This window comes from Triticum dicoccoides, chromosome 7B, assembly GCF_002162155.2.
Source record: "Triticum dicoccoides isolate Atlit2015 ecotype Zavitan chromosome 7B, WEW_v2.0, whole genome shotgun sequence".
Classification (NCBI taxonomy): Eukaryota; Viridiplantae; Streptophyta; class Magnoliopsida; order Poales; family Poaceae; genus Triticum; species Triticum dicoccoides.
In genome coordinates this window covers 683733035-683750109 of record NC_041393.1, presented here as the reverse complement: position 1 = coordinate 683750109, position 17075 = coordinate 683733035, and the positions used below count along the sequence as shown (strand labels likewise).

Genomic DNA, 17075 nt, shown 5'->3' with positions numbered 1-17075 from the left:
AAATGAATTAAGTTTTAAACATTTCTGAACTCAAGATGGAAATGCAAAGAGATATTAAAGCAAGTCAGTCAACACGAGAGTGTTGTTTTGAATATCCAAGATAATTCATTGGTAGGGCTCCAATGATTTCATACCACAAGTGTTACATCACATGTGCCAACCTACAGCTGGCAGAGCATTCTTTCTAACCCACTAGGGTGTTTTTTTTTTTTGCGGGGGAACCCACTAGGGTGTTGAACGGTTGATATATATATGCGGTCCTTGCAAGTTTGAAAGTGACGAGAAGGTGCTAAAGGGCCACTAAACGTTCACTTGCCGTGTCGATTCATGCTACTGTGAGAGAACGTATTGGATTTCATTTTGGCTTTGAAAGTTCAAAGCTAGGATTGACTGACCGGCTCCAAATGACAGCTTGTTTTTTTTTTCTCGCGTGGAAAAATAATACAGTAGCTTGTTGGTATATATACAACACACTGCCGATGAATCAGTAGGGAGTCGTCCGTAGTTCATAGTACCCAGCCCTCAAAATTTAAGCATATATAGGTCTGATGTTCCTACGTTACTGTATCATTTACCGAGATACTTTACTTTGCAAAAAATGAAGATGAGGATGCCCGACGCACTCCATTGTGTGCTCGCACTGCTCTTCCTATGGATGGCAACGGTGCAAGCATCCGGCCCGCAGAGAAGCCGAGCGGCGAACGCCACAGCTCCATCTGCCGCCACGCTCGCTGCTTGTCCAAAGGGCTGTGGCGACCTGAGATTCGAATACCCCTTCGGCGTTGGGGCCGGCTGCTTCCGGCAACCAGACTTCGAACTCATCTGCGACCATCACGACAAGACGATGCCTCATCGACTTTTCCTCCACGACGGCACCACGGAGGTCATCAACGACATCATCGCCCCAGGTTTTGGTTCTGCTTCCCAGAGCAAGGAGCTGGCCGAATTCGCCTCCGAGCCATCGCAATCATCATCCAACCCCAAGTCCGGGCACCATCGTTTGTCGTTGATTACCACGCTGTCGCTGCTTCTCGGGCCTCCCCGACCTTGCCATAGAGTTCGTCGTTAGTCATTGCACATTTCCCCTTTGTTTTCCCCTCCGATTAGGACCCATAGTCGCGTCTTGCCATCATTGTCGACGCCATGGTCACCGTCACCTCACCATGGCCGGTCCTCTCGGTCAGTCCCGAGCTTCCCTGCCGCCGGTCCCGTCCTTTAAAACAGGACCACCACGCTGCTCTGTCCGGTCCGGACTGCCGGCGGCCGGTCCAAACGGCAGCTCAGTGACGGGCCGGACCGGCCCGGACCGCATCCATCCTTAATTGTGATGCACACAATGAAATTCATGAGTAAACGTACTATTCATCCAATTACAAACGATTGTAAAAAATCATTACCAGAACTGGCTAAAAGGACAAACCGATAAGGGCATGACCAACGACATTGCCCATGGTGCTGCCCCGCAGAGTCAGATAGGACGTGTTTGGTCACCTGCATCGTTTTTTGCCACTTTACATACTTGTCCTAGTTGGATCTGGTTGAGCATATGCAGGCAAAATATCAACATCTACATGTTGATTGATTGTCTGCATCCCTTCTAGTCTCCATGTGCTAAAACGAAAGGCCTGTTGTTTAGTTGCAGACTTGTTTGAGGGAAAACACAAGTCCGGTTGTTTGGTTACATCAAGAACAGTTGTGTGGTAAACCCCTCGTCGATGTGGTGAGGTTACCAAAGGCACACAAGAAAGAACTAAACTAGGAGCAACAAAACAATCTTAGGCACAAACACAAGTCTTAACCATGCATCACAAGTTTTAAACCAACATATTACCATAAGTTTTAAATGAAACCCGAGTCTTAAAACAAGAACCAACAAGGAACGGGCAACAGGAGCTCAGGCGGTCGCAGCGAAGGTGTTGACATGCTTCTTGCACTTGGTGACCACCTCCATGCCCTCATCGTTGCAGACGATCACCTTCATGGTGTCGGGGGTTAGCAGCTTGAACATCAGCATGTACCCGATCATGATTTGGTGAACAACGGCGAAGGTGGCCCAACCATGATCAATGGTGACCCTGTGGTTGATCACTCCCACCGTCACCCTCCATGCGTAGTTGGTGTTCGTCTTGAGATTGAACTCTGTAGGGATGGCGGGGAAGTGCTTTGTTAGGTTCAGAGGCAATGGCAGACTCTCCAGCTTTGGAGCAAGGATAACCTTACAAAAGTGCTTTGGTCCTGACTCCCATAGTTCCTCCGCTTGGCGCTTGGGTGATCTTGCACCGGCACTTTTTTGACAGAAAGACTGTAAGGGAACCCCTGCAGTATAATTGATGCAACAAACCCAAATTGCAAGTACCATGCCTTGAACCTGGGTGGGTGGAAAGGCATCAGCCCCTTCCCACCACTAGGCTATGCCATAGTCTGCTTGCACCGGCACTTCGACCAATGGTGGCACGACCTCCTTGCCCTTGTCCATCAGCATTATGAATAGCATGCAGTTCAATGGTCAGCATTCATTCATATCGGCCTAACGCTCCTATATTAACCCATCCTACTAACCCAGCACCGCATTTGAACCCCCTCTATTTCACCACCTCTCCTCTTCCACCTCTCTGTTTCACGACCTCTCCCTCGCCATGAACTCCAAGTCCAACCCCAACCCTTTCCCCTGGGGGCATTGGATGGAGGGTCTTATTCCTTGGGTGCTCGCTCGGTGACTGCAAGAAAAGTTCGAGCATACCATGGAAGTGTGCTCGAACTTCAGCAGCATCAATGACATGCACAAGGAGGTCGATGCTTCAACGAAGAAGGCTACGCCGGACGAGCTGAAGACACTGATTCCGGACCCACCCAAGGGTGCGATGTCAGTGGACATCCTGCACTAGGCCATGAATTAGGCAGACTCCGGCAACGCTGGACTGCGGGCAAGATGGGCCAAGTACAGTCAGTACAAGGCGCCTCAAGACCAGCGTGCCACGGCGTACTGGAGTAGCATGTTCGGGTCGCCGAAGGCCGAAAACGACGAGGTGCGGATTGTGGCCAGGGAGCCGGCGGTAGGCGCCCGTGCAAGACCCATTGTTCAAGACGATAGGAAGAAAAGAAGATGGCTACGCCCCCCTCCTCCCCCCACCGCCACTCGACGCGACTCTAGGGTCGTCGCGGCTATACAAGAAAGTTTGTACCCCCAATCTCCACCCCTGATGTAATCGAAAAATAACCTATGAACCCTAGTAGTCGTCGATGCAGAATCGATTGATGGTAATCCTCCACCCCCGATGTGTTCAATCCCCTCCCTAACTCTTCAATCACGTGCTTTAATCTAATCTAGGCTGAGTCGAAAGCAGTGAATGTATAAAGAGGACGAGGACTTACCGCCATGGCCAATGCGCTCTGGTGGAGGTCCTGCAGTCGCTTCGGTGGTTGTCGCCGCTACCTTGGATCGATTTGCACTAGAGCTCAGGCGATCGCCGCCGCCGGTGTGAGTGGGGAAGAGGGGAGAGAGTGGTGAGGAACGGAGGTGAGGGTAATTTATGACGACGCGTCTGGAAATAGCGCGACTTCTCAGGACCGCACCCACGCGTGTAACCGCCCATGCCCACGTGCCTAGGGTTGCATCGCGCAGGCCTGACTCCACAAAAATGACTGATTTGAGCGTTCCTCTAGATGCAGGCCCAGAGGTGCTTTAATGTTCATGGTATGCAGACTCAACCGTGAATGCGGGTAACCAAATGGGTCATTTTCTTCCCGCATGAGTCTGGCTGAGGTATATGCAGCGTACCAAACGCATCCATAGACTCGGACTCCAGCGTGAAGATGAAGTAGATGCCTCACACAGACATGTGATTCTTCTGCAAGAGACGGGTTCTTGAGGGGAGAGGTTGTGATCCTACGCCCAAAAGGTGAACCAGCATATCCTCCTCTGCATGTGAACCTTCTCCTTCGATGGCTCAACCACTTGACCGGCGGCGGCACCGCTAGTTGATGACGAGGCGAGTACCACATGCGGTCAAAGGCACTTGGGATTGCGTGGACATAACTCAAAGCTTGCACTATGTTTAGGTATTGACCATTGAATGGTCTGCTAGGTTGGTCAAAAATTCCAAAACCATTAGTAATACTGAGCATATTTTTTCTCTTTAGTTTTCTAGCGAAATATTATGTCGTCAGCACACTCGACTTTCATGCATTCTAGATTTTGTAAGGCAAATGGGCACAATGGCATCTCCAATAAATTAGCCCGGCTTTTTGAATGATGTGACACATCTGTATTTTGATGATATTGAATGAAATTCATAAGAGAATTGCTAATAGTATAACCAGCTAATGGCTATATGAAACTGCCATGTCATCTATAGTCACACATATAGTAGTACGGGGTATATGATGTTGGTTAGAACATCTCCAACGCCAACCCTCGACCCACCCGGAACCGTTCGGACCGTGCGTTCTAGACTTGTTTTTCCATCGAATGCGGTCTTCTATCGGTCCGCTCGACAGTCCTCACGCACTTTCTTCCACACAAAAAAAGAGACAAACTAGGGGGTTTGCGGGTGTCCAGGCCGCTACCACGTCCGCTTCTGACCGCCCTGGCCCACCCGAAACCCTCCCCCTCGCATGTGTGTTCCTGTCCGGCGCCAGCTGCCTACGTTCATGCCGCTGTAGAACGGCCACTTCACACTGAAGCCGGCCTAAGCGGACGCGACTTATCACTAGCTCCGAAGCGGCGCGCCGGTCGACGGTGTCGCTCACTGCTCGCTCGGCTGAACATGCCTCCTCGCCGCATTCAAAAACCTCCATTAAACCCATGTGCCGAGAAACCTACTCAGGCCACACGTCCATTCGCGAGCCGACTGGCATTAAACACGATGCCGGGCAAGCTCCTCCCATCTACCGACCATTTAAGCGAGGCCAGACGTCGTGGCAAGAACTGCACCACAACTCCGTTGCCCATTTGCTACTCACACCATTTTCTCCACACTCTTCATGGCATCTCGCGAGCAAGAAGAGCAATTCTCCGATGATATAAAAGTCGGTCGGGTGGCCCGCCGAGCTCGCCGGATACGAGCCAGGCAACACGCTGCTCCACCTCCCTCGCCGAACTCGAGGGAGCAAGTGCCCACTCCAGGACATCACTTGGTGGGAACAGTGGAACGAGCACTATGGCTGTCGTGGATGAGGCCAGACACGCGCCATCTGCCATCAACGTTCACGAAACCACGCCCTGCCAACATCGTGGAGATCGATGAGGTGGCGGTCAACACGTTCGCGGCCGCCGCTAACATCGGTGAAAAGTGGAACATGGGAGGCCGTCATCGCTTGGGTCCTAGGAAGGCCACCGTCGGCGCGTCGCTGGCATGCACAGCCGATGATTTCCCCTCTTTGCAGGCCACCATCGTCCCCGCCCCAAAAACCAATCTTGATGTGTGCTTCACGGAAGCGGATGCCCCCCTTCCCCTCCGGCTGGAGCATATCTACCAAGTGCCACTCTGACATGGGGATGTGAAGCCATCCGTTGCAATGAAGCATATACCTCTGGGATCTCGGTAGTCCGATGAGCGAGCTACCGGACATGGGAAAGACAAAGGGATCCACCAGGGATGGTCGTTGACTAGTTTAGTGTATCCGTGTCATGGGAATGGAGATCCATGTGGCCTATCATATACTAGTTCTAACTTTTTTAGTTAAAATATGTTTGAAATGTAAATGGACTCGTCCGGTTTGATTGAAATCCGCCGTGTTTGTATGAATTCCGTCCGTTTTGTTTGAATCTGCTATGAAATGTATGCGGGTAGCGTTGGATGACTGGCTCCCGCATCCGTGTCTACGGACTAGCCCCTCTGTCCTCAGACGGATGCAGGAGCAAATATGTGGGTCAGCGTTGGTGATGCCCTTATTACATTACTACTTGTTTCTACCTTCTTTGTTTCTCTTTGTTCACATTTAATATATTTGCCTAGGAGTACGTATATAGCTAAGCTTTTGCATCAGATCTCACTTCCCTTATTTTTTCATATCTCTCTCCTTCACATAAGCAAACTTGCCATATAAGCAGGCTATAAGGGCACTATTATACTTGCTCTAAGGTCAATTAGCAAAAAAGTTTCTAGTCGGAGTAACAACCAAGTTGCAAACGAGACTCTTTCCCCCTTAAAAAATTAGGGTTTCTCCCCTCCTGGGCGACAACTGGAACCCCTCACAAATCTTCAATCCCGGTCGGTTCCCACGCTCAATCTGAGTGAAATGCTTGTCCATGACAAGACTTAGCCCCGCTGGGCTGGAAGGATGCGCATAAATTGATTTCGGGGAAGATGTTGAGCAAAAATTCAGGCATGCCAAAGCCATCAGCTGCATCCCGTGGCAAATCACCCATGAGGGAGGCAACAATGGGTGAAGGAAGCCTGAGGGGCAAATAAGAGAAATTTTTTGGATGAGATGTCGACAAGTTTTTCTGTATCTATGGAATGAGGACAAGGAGAACGTGGACTCGAAGGAAGAACTGGAGGATTTGGTGGCTCATTGTCACATGAACTACTACATCCAGTTGTGAAGCTAAAGGCCCAAACCAACCAGGAAGCCCAAGCGCAACCCCAGGTCCAACCCGTGCTTCCATGGAAAGGACTAGACATAGCAAAGGCAATACTTCGATCGGTATGTGGTTTCTGCGAAGGGCAACGAGAAACGGGAACGAAACTAGCCGTCGTTGGGTGTTTCCCCCACTCCCACCTCCCACATAGATCTCCTTCATGTTACTTGTGGTTTTATACTATATCTGAATAAAACCTTGTATCCAGTAGTGAATAGACAGGATCTAGTGTGACTCGTATCATCTACTCACTCCGTCCCATAATATAAGAGCATTTTTAACAATAGTATAGTGTAAATGCTCTTATATTATGGGACAGAGGGAGTAGTAATGAGAGCCTAGGTTGTTCTCCCCAAAAAAATTCCTTCGGCGAGATCCTAGTGCGGGTTTGGGCGCATAGTCTCAAGCAGACCATGGCTTAGCATGATCTGCAGAAACATATGGAGGTGGCGGTGCTGGAGCGGAGGAGCATCTTTAAGGCCCTGATAGGCACCCAAAACTCTCTAGGCTAGATTGTGTCAGCGGTTATATGGAGCCAACGCTGGCATCGCTCGAGCTGGTGGTCAGCAACCTCTCGGCTTGGTATCCTGGCATAGATGAGGCGGTTGGACAGCTGTGTGCAGATCTCGGGGAGATATGTGTGCAACTAGAGAAGATTGCGCTCGACACTATAGGAGCGGGCAAGGCAGTCAATCCATCAGCCGACGGCGGACGCATCGTTCCTCAACACAGGAGTGGGTGGCGATGGCCATGGGCAATCCAATCATCGTGGGACACCTCAAGCACAAGTTCTAACCAATGAGGTGCCTCTCCAAGCAACACCGGCCCCGGCCAATGGTATGTCTTGTTCGCCGTTCCCTATTGTTCCTATACCATCTATACCATTCGAAGTAGGTAGCTACTCATATGGATATGGGGTAAATCGAGGTGTCAACAAACATGTTGATGGCCCACAGTTTGACGGCGACAACCTCACAGCTGGCACATTCCTTGTGAGGCCTACTTCAGGGTGTGTGGGTGGAACATTGGATGTGGATAGACACGATGGTGGTGCACTACATCGGCGCTGTCGCGCTTTGGCTGGAATTATTTTAGGCTCACCTTTTTTTGAGGGGTGAAGGACACATTATTGATTACTCCCTCTCTCACATAATATAAGAGCGTTTTTGACACTACACTAGTGTCAAAAACGCTGTTATATTATGGGACGGAAGGAGTAATTGGGAAGTTCAAAGGAATACGAAAAGGGTCATGTGGATAGTGCAGCCACAAGTGGCGACCCTAGTTAAGAGAAACCAAAAATTTAACCAAGCTATGAGCTTCTTTGTTTGTGTCCCTACCTTAGAAGATGATATCCCATGCTTCAAAAATCTGTTGATTCGCATTGATCTCTTGGACTATTACGCCATTCTTCCCTTGTAGGCCATGCTTTATATCATTGGCAACACTCTTACTATCACATGAGATGATGATTCTTCCTTGGGTCTTGGGCAAGTGCTTGCGCTTCTCGACATTCTAGTGTTTCAAGACAGGACGGGTCATTAATGCTTGGAAAGACCATCGTCGAGGACCCTAAGTGAAGGCCCTTGTCATCACGACATACAATAGAGGATGGACCCATGGAACCATCTCCGGAGAGCCCTCCGTCTACATTGATCTTAAATGTTCCTGCTCGAAGAGGCATCCAAACCTGGTGCAGCCGAACATTTGCAACGGGAGTAGGTCTTATCGTTCTAGGGGCATTCTTGATGCTCTCCAATTCAGCAATGAAGAATTGAATGAACATATGTGTGGCAAGAGGACTTTGGAAAATAGACTCATGGATGGCCTTCCACCTTGATGTCCATATAGCCCAGAGAGTCACCGTGAGGGTGAGAAACTTGTCATGTGATAAAGTATCCATCATCCCAAATAGCCAATGTTTTGCATCCACATTATTTCTTGTACAAAGCGGTATGCTCAAGATTGCATCCACATCGGCGGGGAGAAAAGTTTCCTTTAATACCTCCCTATTCCATGAGGCCTCAACATGATTTATGAGCTCACTAACCAGGGTGGGGCGGACCGCCATGAGGCACACAATCGGTCTCATGTTTTCATCTCTAGGGATCCAGTTGTCCAACCAAATATCGACGGAAGAATCGTCCCCAACTCTTCGGTTCAAGCCTTGGCTTAGCACATATATTCCTTCAATTATTGCTCGCCATATATGCGAAGGATGGTTCCCAACTTCGGCTGACAAAATATTACTAGCATGGAAATAAATAACTTTCAACATCATGGGACAAAGAGTGTCAGGATATTGTAGAATGTGCCATGCCAGTTTAGCAAGCAGCGCTAGGATGAAGAGCTCGAAATCCCTAAATCCCAATCCACCCAGAAATGTTGGTTGGGTCCTGTCCTTCCAAGAAACCCATGAGGACCTCCTTTGGCCTTCCTTGCTTCCTCACCAGAATTGTCGTATGAGTTTATTCAGGTGCTCACATAAGCCTCTCGGTAATTTGAAACACGACCCATAGTAAACTAGAACCGCCTAAGCCACTGACTTGATCAAAACCTCTTTGCCGGCCAAAGAGAAAAGTTTTGTCACCCATCCTTTAACCTTGTTCCATACCCTATCCTTTAAATATTTGAAAGCCCTCTGTTTAGAAGAGCCTACATCAGAGGGCATACCCAAGTACCTGCCGTTCAAGGTTTCACTGGGCACTTGAAGAATATTTTTCTCTCATCTTTGACATTTGTCAGGCATTTTTTTGCTCAGTCGCCCCTACAACATTTGCTTTGAAGAATAGCATGCTATCATCTGCAAATAAGAAGTGGTTAACAGGGGGTGCCATAGGTGCACTTGAATTCCACCCATCTGAGATGACTGATCGCAACAAAAATAGGTAACATAGGGCCTTTCCACCCATCCGATTGATCCTTTCAGCGCTCTCTTTCCCTTCAACAATTTGCAGAACAACCTTTGTTACTTCGGGGCTACAAACATCCCGGTGTCTCTAGAAGAAATGTCCTGGAAAACCATCGAGGCCCAGCGCTTTTGAAGGAAACACCTGGAAGAGAGCTGTTTTTACCTCCTCAGCGCTATTGGGGCATCCAAATGGGCATGTATGTCATTACTGATCTTTTTAGGGATTGTATCCAAAACATGTTGCATGTTCTCAACTCCTTCAGAATAGTAAATATTCTTATAGAATTTAGTGGCCATGCATTCCATCTCCTTGTTGTCCTCGGTGACTAGTCCGTCATCCTTGACCAAGGACTTGATGAGGTTCTTCCAGCGGTGGCTGGAAGCACGCAGCTGAAAGAAGCGCGTGTTTTTGTCGCCGTCGGTGAGCCAGTCAACTCGTGACCGCTGCTGCATGAGGATCTCCTCCTGATAATAAAGCTCGACAAGGCATGCAGTTATCTTCACCATGAAGAATTGGTGGGCATGATCTCCTCCCGCATGAAGAATTGGTGGGCATGATCTTGCCACCATCATCACCTGAGCAATCACCAGAGCCCGGGAGAGCTCCAAGGATGATCTATGTCTGTTGTGTGTTGTAGGAGTTAGTGGTATTGAAGCCCCAAAACGTTCTAATTATTCGGCAGGGTGGGCAAAAATGTTCTACTCATGTTGGTGGACTCTGGGAGGTTTCACAAATTTTTAAACACTGAAGTGTCTCAGTCTTGGGAGGGTCTGCAACCATGAAAAATCCTTTGGACGTGAAGGTAGCCACTAAGGATGTTATTCAACATGGCATGGAGTTGCCAATCCACAATTGCAAGATACATGGGCTTGTTTTGGACCCACATTCAAACTTTTCCCGCTGGGTTGCTATGATATTACCCTTGGGATGGATTGGCTTTAAGCTAAGTGACTGTAAACTAGGGTGCAAAGTATACAATTTTCGAACATAAAGGGGGTTTTGTTCAACTGGAGGTGTTTATTTTTCCATAGCTTGTTGCCACATCATTTTTTGCGTAGTTGATGTCCTGTAAATGCACAGGGTTTAATTGTAGCTTTTTAGAAGCAAGAGTATCAATCCCACATGGCGCACATGAATTGGATATTTGTCCCTTGTAGAGACTTATGGAATTGTGCCTGCAAATAATTGTAGACTCAGAGCAAAGTGAGGGCTTTCGCAAAAAAGAGCAAAGAGAGGGCGGAGATAAATAATGTTTTTGAGTGGAGTGTGAATCAAAAGTAAATAACACAAACAGAGATAAATGAGAGCAGCGAACGAGTAACGCGGGAAACTAGAAGAGGAGTAATGCGTTCTCAGTGAGTCTAGAATTCCCATTGGTATGTGTCTAATGCGACTAGTGCAGCAGCATAGTACTAACTGGATACTTAAGTCACTCTTCACTTTGAGCTGGGCCTCGAGCTACAGAATACGTTCTACTCTAGTAGCCTTCGTACCACACACACCACCACCGTAGTCTCCCCCTCTAAGTTACAACTATGGTCATTAATTACGGGTTTTCCTGTGGACGCGGCCTTACAATGGTTCTCCTTATTTATCCCTTATCAATTGCAAAAGAGATGAGTGAAGGCTTTTACTGTCACCTGAATGACCTTCATTTCCTAACCTTTACCATGACAGTAATAGGCTTTTTGGAGTTACGATAGAAATGATGAGTGGGTCCCCTTCACAACATTCATAAATATTATTAAACTAAACATTCAACAAAGGATATCATATCCTTATCAACGTTTTCAGCACCTAAACATACCAAGGTTCATCCATATCCCCAAGAACTAGGGTTTTACTCGTACATAGGAACGAAGAACATCCAGTGCATAGCAATGAAAAACACGGATGGATCAAATGAGTAATACATGGAGCAATCCACAAACGGTTGAGCATTACAACGAGATAGAGATGATAGATGATAATGGCAAATGATGGAGATGGTTGATGTCATTATCCTCTTGCACATCATGATGAACATGGCAATCTCCTCCTATCCCCCCTTCGGATGGCATTCAGGGGCTAGGTTCTCTCGTCTGGACGAGTTTCTGGTCTTCGTATGCATCTAATTACGGTCTGATTCCACGGGGTGGAAGTAGTCGACGAAGAGGAAGCGACAGCAGCTGGTACGAGTGCATGCATTCGTATGACACGTCGTCTTGTTCTCTAGAGGCGTTTCACAACTTCCAGCTTTCTCCAAATTGCTTTAATTTTTTATGGTAGTTGTTAATCACATTAATTGACATGATTGTACCATTGTTTCCTGGAGTTCTTTCCCTGTCACTCTAATCACTTCCAAAAATACATCCTGAGGGAATTCGACAAAAAGACATGCGTGAACGCGGTAAAATTCCACAAAGCCAACCATATAGGCATAAAATAAGGATTAAAATATTCACAAAATTTGGACTCGTCAACTCCCCTAAGGTTAAATTTTTCTCGTCCCCGAGCAAACACCGCAACTTGTAAATAAGGTCGTCTTAATTTTATGACATGAAGATATATATATAAAGGCATGAGTCCATCATAAGATATCGAAACGGAAAGAGACAGAAGAATGCAACAATTGATAGCGCATCTCCACTACTAGGATGATCATGAAGCCTTTCACGCCTCGTTACACAATTCATTAATGAACAAGATACAACTTTATGTAGTAGGCCATCTTTTATTTCAACTGAGCAAATTGTAGGGAGTCTCTTTTATTGATTTTTTTCATTACTTTCTGTTTCCCGAGCATGAAACATGTTTACGTGACCATCTCACATTTTATTCTTATGTGACATGCAAGCTAAACATATTCATTTAATAGGGATTAAAAACTTCTATTATTTTAAGAGGAATTTTATCCCTTAGTTATTTGCTTCAACTTGTTTATTTGATTAGACATAAGTCCCAATCATTTATGCTTATAAATTTTTTTAGGGGTTGCAAACTGATGGGCTAGCACATATAGTTATTTTCCTTCTCTAATCAATCAACAACTGTGTGTGGAAGACTTATGATCATCTCAGTAGTGAACATTAGCTACTAATTGCAGAAAACCACCATCTCATATGCTTCCCAATCAAAATAATGGCATCAATTATTTAAATATCCATAGCGCATCAGAAAGGGGTCTTCCCTTATTCGAAAGGAATTGAATAGTTCAAACTTAACCAACAACTAGCGAGCTAATCTCCAGTTGCAGAAAATAAAGACATGAAAGTAGAGATATAAAGTACTCTAGGATCTCCCCCGAGCTTACAATCAAGCTGGAGAGATCTCAGTACCTAGTTTTTATGCTTCCTCTTTGATATCCTCGCAAGCAGTGGAGATGTTCCCAAAGCATGTTCCGATTCCCTAAAGCATCTTCTATTGCTCATCCAACATATATAGAACACATGAACAAAGAATTTGGGAATCATTTCATATCTATTGTTTCAATGCTTGTACTCTAGTTTATTAGTTGAAATAACTAATTATTCATGCAAATAATATCAGGTGCATTAACATAGCACTTCTATTTTTATCTATATGATTACTTGAACGCACAATGTATTTAGAAGTATGAATGTGTTAATATTCATTTGTACATCACTTAAACTCCCTATTAGAAGTTACATTTTCATGGTTAAAAATATCTTTGACACGATAATACCAGTCAAGTAGAGAAATCTCTAGCCCTTGCAGGAGCACGGATTGATGACTACTTGTCTTAGTTAGTGGCAAAAAGTACAATAATACCCTTTCATAACCTTTTAGAGCGGTGTGTTCTGAAGGAGTGTTGGACTTTGTTTTGGCTCATAGAAATGTTTACATAAAAACTAAATTATTATCTATGGTTTCTTCATTAATTAACTCTGTGCATAGAGTAGAATGAAAATAGCTTGCATGCAGACCAGACTCTCCAAACTTTGAGTGGGTCAACCTATATTAAGGCCATGAGCCCCTAGCTATAGTAACTATATGGCTATTTTAGAGAGTTAACCATCATTTTTGTTTGTTGCAAAACCCACCCCACAAAAAAATATGAAAGCCCTATATTACTTAATTTTTTTGACAATGTTAACTGATCTAAGTAAATGTATAATGATTATTACACACTATAAACTCCTCTCAAACCTCACTCATGTATTGTAGATATTGATGAGTGTGAGACTCCTGGTATTTGTAAAGGGCTTTGTCATAATACTATTGGAAGCCACAATTGCACCGCATGTCCTAGAAAAACGGAATATGATTTCCTAGCAATGAAGTGCACTTCAACAAAGAGGCAGAGTCTTTTACTTGGTGAGTTCAATGGTATAATCAATTCCACAGTGAGCGACATGAAACAATACTTTTGGCTAAGTCCAGATTTGATGAACACTATCATTGCAGGTATTGTCATTGGGCTAAGCGTTGGTTTTGGCATTCTACTTCTCATCATACTTGCAATATTTATTATCCGAAGGTGGAAATTAGATATCGAACAGCAATTGCGAAGAAAGTATTTCAAAAAGAACCAGGGTCTTCTTCTAGAACAATTGATTTCTTCCGATGAAAATGCGAGTGACAAAACAAAGATTTTCTCCTTGTCAGAGCTACAAAAGGCAACAAATAACTTTGACCACACACGTATCGTTGGTCGTGGAGGGCATGGCATGGTATACAAAGGCATCCTATCGGACCAACGAGTAGTGGCCATTAAAAAGTCTAAAGTCACTGCACAAATTGAGATTAGTCAGTTCATCAACGAGGTTGCTATCCTCTCACAGATAAACCACCGAAATATTGTGAAGCTCTTTGGATGTTGCCTTGAGAGTGAGGTTCCACTACTTGTGTATGACTTCATACCTAATGGTTCATTATTTGGTGTTCTTCATAATCCAAACAACAACTCTTCCTTGTCGTGGGATGATTGCTTAAGAATTGCTATAGAAGCAGCTGGAGCCCTTTCTTACCTTCATTCAGCTGCTTCTGTATCAATCTTTCATCGTGATGTGAAGTCGACAAATATACTCCTGGATGGGAATTATACAGCAAAGGTGTCAGACTTTGGTGCTTCGAGGTTGGTTCCTATTGACCAGACCCATGTTATGACGAATATACAAGGTACATTTGGGTACTTAGATCCAGAATATTATCACACTGGCCTTTTAAATGAGAAGAGTGATGTGTACAGTTTTGGTACGGTACTTGTGGAGTTGCTCCTTCGAAAGGAGCCTATTTTTACCACTGACTCCGGGCTAAAGCAAAACTTATCCAATTACTTCCTTTGGGAGATAAGGGAGAAACCACTTGCTGAAATTGTAGTTGCTCAAGTTCTCGAGGAAGCAACCGAGGAAGATATTAGTGGTGTAGCCGGTGTTGCGGAGATCTGTTTGCGTCTTCGAGGTGAAGAAAGACCTACTATGAAAGAAGTCGAGATGAAATTGCAGCATGTGCGATTGGAGAGGTTGAGAATGTGCGAGCTTGCTGCAAAAGACCAAGACATTCAACCTATGCTGACAGTACAAAGCCAAGTTCGTCATCAGTCTTTAGCTACTGCAGCTGGGAAGGTGGGAAGCTCAAATTCATCTTCCGAGAGAAGCCAAAATTGTTATAGCTTGGAGCAAGAATTTATGTCATCAGCGACTCTACCACGCTAGATATTATCCGGCTTCTAATATATTGTGTTACGATTTTCCCTTTCCTAAGTACACTTACTAATAGGAGTCGTCCTTTTCAGATTGGCATCTTCCAATCTCCTTTACGTCTTAGCATGTACGTAGTACTCTGTTATTAGTACTCCTCCTTGTTTACAAACAGTAAGATGCTATCCATGATCCATATCTGTGAAGAATGGTTCCCAACTTCGGCTGACAAAATATTACCAGCGAGGAAATAAATAGCTTTCAGCATCATGGGACAAAGAGTGTCAGGATATTGTAGAATGCGCCACGCCAGTTTAGCAAGCAGCGCTAGGTTGAAAAGCTCGAAATCCCTGAATCCCAATCCACCCAGAAACGTTCGTTGGGTCATGTCCTTCCAAGAAACCCATGACGGCCTCCTTTGGCCTTCCTTGTTCCTCACCAGAATTGTCGTATGAGTTTATTCAGGTGCTCACATAAGCCTCTCGGTAATTTGAAACACGACACAGAGTAAACTAGAACCGCCTGAGCCACTAACTTGCTCAAAACCTCTTTGCCAGCCGAAGAGAAAAGTTTTGTCACCCATCCTTTAACCTTGTTCCATACCCTATCCTTTAAATATTTAAAAGCCACCTGTTTAGAAGAGCCTACATCAGAGGGCATACCCAAGTACCAGCATTCAAGGTTTCATTGGGCACTTGAAGAATATTGTTTATCTCATCTTTGACATTTGTCAGGCATTTTTTGCTCAGTCGCCCCTACAACATTGGCTTTGAAGAACGGCAGGATATCATCTGTAAATAAGAAGTGGTTAACAGGGGATGCCATAGGCGCACTTGAATTCCACCCATCTGAGATGACTGATACCAACAAAAACAGGTAACAGAGGGCCTTTCCACCCATCCTGTTGATCCTTTCAGTGCTCTCTTTCCCTTCGACAATTTGCAGAACAACCTTTGTTACTTCAGGGCTACAAACATCCCGGTGTCTCTGGAAGAAATGGCCGGAAAACCTTCGGGGCCCGGAGCTTTTGAAGGAAACACCTGGAAGAGAGTTGTTTTTACCTCCTCGGCACTATATGGGGCATCCAAATGGGCTTGCATGTCATTAGTGATATTTTTAGGGACTGTATCCAAAACATGTTGCATGTTCTCAACCCCTTTAGAATAGTAAATATTCTTATAGAATTTAGTGGTCGTGCATTCCATCTCCTTGCTATCTTCGGTGACTTGTCCATCATCCTTGACCAAGGACTTGATGAGGTTCTTCCAGCGGTGGTTGGAAGCACGCAGCTGAAAGAAGCACGTGTTTTTTTCGCCATCGGTGAGCTAGTCAACTCGTGACCGCTGCCGCATGAGGATCTCCTCCCGATAATAAAGCTCGACAAGGCATTCAGTTATCTTCAGCTCGTGGTGACTTGGAGCATCTTTGCCCGAAACATTCTGTAATATGTCCAGCTCTTTGTAGAGCTTTTTTTATTTCCACCTGGACGTTACCAAAAGTATTTCTGTCCCATCCCCATAGACTTTCTGAAAGTGTTTGGAGCTTGGCACTCAGCTCTTGAACTGAAACACCCGGCGTGCCCTTACTCCATTCTAGGCTCACGTGAAATGTGCTAAATGGGATGCCTTTTGTGGGCCCGTCCTAGAGAAATGTGGGCTTTCAGAGTTCCAGCATCTATTGAGAAAATATTCTCGGCTTAAAAAGAGGCATATTTGTTGTTAAAAAAAGAGTGGGATATGTGTGAGAATATGTTGAGTAATTTAATGTAATGATGCATGATTTACTGGAGCACTATAGCTCCTGGGATCCCCTGTTTTTCGCTACTCATTTCCTAGATGGTTTGTCACATGATATCAAAATATCTATAATGCTACACCATCCCCAAGACTTGGAAACAGTCGTTGCATTGGATAAATTGCACGAGGAAGTGGTAGAAAT

General features: G+C 45.5%; 1 protein-coding gene across 1 annotated transcript; it reads left to right on the top strand.

The window, feature by feature from the left end:
• The first annotated feature begins 7112 nt into the window (after positions 1–7112).
• LOC119339382 (putative wall-associated receptor kinase-like 16) lies at positions 7113–15152 on the top strand. Its single transcript, XM_037611467.1, has 3 exons — positions 7113–7317; positions 13663–13812; positions 13903–15152. The coding sequence occupies exons 1-3, from the start codon at positions 7113–7115 to the stop codon at positions 15150–15152; spliced, it is 1605 nt and encodes a 534-aa protein (XP_037467364.1).
• Positions 15153–17075: the final 1923 nt, after the last annotated feature.